Source organism: Pteropus vampyrus, unplaced genomic scaffold, assembly GCF_000151845.1.
Source record: "Pteropus vampyrus isolate Shadow unplaced genomic scaffold, Pvam_2.0 Scaffold140, whole genome shotgun sequence".
NCBI classification, from domain to species: domain Eukaryota; kingdom Metazoa; phylum Chordata; class Mammalia; order Chiroptera; family Pteropodidae; genus Pteropus; species Pteropus vampyrus.
In genome coordinates, this window is record NW_011888921.1 from 2,353,768 (window position 1) to 2,357,716 (window position 3,949).

Genomic DNA, 3,949 nt, shown 5'->3' on the forward strand with positions numbered 1-3,949 from the left:
GTTTCTGCCTGGTTCCTTGGTTGACCTCGTGGCTAATCACTCACTTGAATTCAGAACCATTTCGCTGGTCTGGAATTAAGATTTTTAGCATAGCTCTTCTTCTTGAATGTCTTTACCCATTTGTGTAGTATTTGCTTGTTCTGTTTCTCTTCAGTTGAACTTGATTTTGAGCTCTGAGTTGCCTTTTAAATGGATACATCTCAAAATAAATTTCCATAAGAAATACCATGTATCTATCATTCATGACACTTATATGTAATAGAAAGCTAACAGTCTACATGTTTTGTATCTGCCCTTTCAGCTAACCACCGATTTACCATTTTTTAAGCTTAGGAGACTAGAAAAGGAGGCACAATACTTTTGTTGACAGGCCTTGCATTTATGCATAGGAGTTTGTGTGTTAGTAAAGACATCCCTTTGTGGTTCCTGTTTATAATGCAAAGAGAGGGTGTCTTTTATTAAATCATTCTATATATAAAATAATTGCTTTTAAAAATATACATGGAAACACATCTGACATCTGCTTCCTTTGGTGAGTGAAAGGTTCATCTTGTAGCTTCTTTGGTCAACAGTGCTTTGCATCCTGGAGTCTGATTTGAATTTCATTTTTGCTTTTGTTATGTTTTGTGACCAAGTTTGAGTAAGGGTGTAGCTGCTGTACATAATGTAGAAGCTATATTTATTTACTCGGTTTGTTTTCAAAAGGACTATAAGACAATTACCAGTTACCCTAAAGTAAGTCGTAATTAGAAATATTTTATATGGAGCTATTAGCATTATTAATAATATCCTGGGGGAGAATTTGTTATTTTAGCACCAAAATAACTTGGAGGAAAAAAGCTATTTTTCTGTAGTTGATTAGTCAAATGAATTAGGAAAATTGATTGATTTCCGAGTAGACAGTCTGTTATTCTGTATTTAAGATCAATTCTTCAACATCTCTTTGGCACTCATCCCTTTTTCCCTCTCTCTCCAGTGCTGCACCCATGCACACTATTCAGGACTCGGGCCTGTCTTCCCCGCCTCCGTCATCTGTTTCTCTCCACCACCTGCATTGATACTTCCTTGTCTTTGCAGGATGAGCTTTCCAAATGGAAGAAGCACTATAGCTAGGTAGCCTTTAAAAAAAGTATATATACATACAAGTACATACACATATATACACACCCTGGCTTTTAAAAAGTAAAACAAAAATGAAGGGAGAAAAACATTCCACAGAGAAGGGAACATTTGGTCATATCAAAAGCTGCCTAGTAATCAAATAAACAAGGACTGAAATATACAGTGGCTTTGGAATATGCAGCCACCAGCAGAGTTAGCAAGCGTCTTGTTTCAGTGCAGTGCTGAGGACTGCAGCAGGGTGTAAAGGGAATGGGTGGTGGAGGAACGATTAGTGTAGGTACTTCTTCAAGAAACTTGACTTGAAAGTGAAGAAGAAAGCATGGAAAGTATTAGCCAGTAATCTAGGGTCATGAAAATGTTTCAGATGAGGGCTAGTTCTGTTTTTCCAGCGAGTGTTTTTTGCCTTGCTAAATTGCTAGGTCTTTTCTTTCTTGCATGCTTCCCTTTCTTTTTTTTCTTGGAGTCAAAAATTGTTTAGAAAGTTCTTCTCACTTGAATATCAGAACAGATTATACCATCTGGAATTTATTTTGGTGTCAAAAGTGAGGACTCCATATCAGTTTTCCAATGATTCAGCTAATTTCTTCAGTACTTGGATCTACTGATTTGAAGTATTATATTAAACTCTCCTGAATACGTACATCTATTCTTGAAATCTTTTCTGTTTAATTCATTTTATTATTGCACCCGTTCTAAACTGTTTCAATTACCATAGCATTATAATATACATTAATATCTCCTAGATCTGGTCCTAATTTTTTTAGAATATTTAGTTTTCCTAATACTGTCAATTCAAACATCCTTCCTCATTGTTGTACTTGTGTATATTGCATAAAGAATTTTAGCATCGCTTTCAGCGTTTTTTTATGAAATCTATTTGGGATTATTTACTAAACTTGTATTTAAATTCTAAAATAAATTTTGGAGAATAAATTTGGTATGTCCCCAAATTAAGCAGACTTGAGTCGACTTAATTAAGAGTATGGTATACTGTACCATTCATTCATCATTTAAGTCAATTACCATGTCTTGCTATTTCTCACTAACTTATTTCTAAATAGTCTATGCTTTTGTTATAAATGGTATCTTTTCTTTTTGGGATTTTTGAGTTTATTGCTAATGTAGCCCTAATTTCTGGCTTCTCTTGAATAATGAGATCTGGCAGCATTGGGACCTCATTCCAACATAGCAACTGTGAGTGGTCCTTTTCAATAGGACGTGCACTTGCCAGTTTACCACAGTTGACTGCACTCATTTCACTCAATTCTGTTACTTTCTGGGCTCCTCTGGTTGATAAGTTCATTTAGGGTTAGATGAGTCAGACACAGATGTTGACCTCACTGCTCGGTGCTCTGCTGCTGACATCACCAACTCTGGTCCTTGCCTATCTGATTTCCCTAAACATGACCACTCCTCCCTGGCCTTTGCACATGCCAGCTCCTCCTACCTACCTACCCCTCCACAGCCTTGGCCTTCCTGGCCAGAGTGGTCTCTCCCCCTGGTCTAGCAGTAGCTTTACAGGGGCTGTTCATTTTCTTTTCACCCACAGTCTGTGTTACATACCTGTACTAGCTTACTTTAAAGGTCTGCCAATTAGGAGGGGAAGATCTACAACTGAAAAGTATAGTACAATACAGTATAGTATACATGGTATGTAGAGTAGATGCCACATAAATTACAGAAAAGGAAGAAGAAATCTTCTAAGCCATCACTTAAATCTTGACTCAGTGTGACCATGTGACCTGCAGCAACTTCAAGATAAAAATTCCTAAAGGATTATATTTTGACTTATTAAGACACTCTTATCACATACATTTCTGTGATTTGTATAATATCACAGCACTTGCATTCACAGACTCCGGGGAGCTTGCTCATTTGCCTATTTTCAACATATGTTCTCCAACATTCTCTAAGCATGGTCTTCCCAAAGGTACATTTCTTACTTCTTTTTAACTTGCTAGATACGTGCACAATATTTTTTTGATCCTAAGTTACAGATCATCTTCCAACATTCTGTTTCAACACTAAGAATGAATAATATGCTTAGAGTATCCCAAGATCATTTACCAACAAATAGCTTTAAGATTTTTAAATATATTATTCCTGTTAAGTGAGTGTGTGTGTGTGTGTGTGTGTGTGTGTGTGTGTGTGTGTGTGTATGAAACAATCTATAATTCGTCTTCTTCCTCAAAATCCCATATTTGTGTTTTGTTTGGATTCTTTCACTGTTGAACAGTTGTTACCACAGATGTCGGTTTTCTTTGGGGGTTAGTTTGTTGTTTGCCTTTCTCTTTCTTTACAAGAGTAAAGGAAAATATGTTGTCCTTCCATCCATCCACCATTCTGTGACGTGTGTCCATTCCATTGACAGTTATTCAGTTTGGGTTCGTCACCTTATTTGTGGCCTCTTTTCCACTGGCCCCTCTGTTGGCTCTGGTGAACAATATATTGGAAATAAGAGTGGATGCATGGAAAATGACCACCCAGTATAGACGCATGGTGCCAGAAAAAGCCCAAGACATCGGAGCATGGCAGCCCATCATGCAAGGAATAGCAATTCTGGCTGTGGTGACCAATGTGAGTAAAACTTAGGCTTCACAGGGTAAAGACCTTGAAAAGTCCAAAAAATGTATTAGCATTGCTACCTCTGGAATCAAATGTTTAATATTTCTTAAAAAGGGAGAAGGATGCCAAGACTATTCACCATACAAACAACATAGCTCTTATAACTAATTATTAGTTTTAATGTATTTTGTTTGTAAGTCATGAAAAGTAATTAAAAGTAATTAAAAGTCAAGACGTCTGTCTTATAGAGGCAATTGCTAAG

General features: G+C 36.8%; 1 protein-coding gene across 2 annotated transcripts in view; it reads left to right on the forward strand.

Annotated features, from left to right (window-relative positions):
• Positions 1-3,729, forward strand: part of ANO6 (anoctamin 6) — a 176,852-nt gene extending 173,123 nt beyond the window's left edge. For both annotated transcript variants that reach the window (XM_023535503.1, XM_023535504.1), the window contains one exon: positions 3,494-3,729. In XM_023535503.1, the coding sequence (XP_023391271.1) occupies positions 3,494-3,714 (221 nt within the window). In that variant the 3' untranslated portion in view covers positions 3,715-3,729. The remainder of the gene's footprint in view (positions 1-3,493) is intronic.
• Positions 3,730-3,949: the final 220 nt, after the last annotated feature.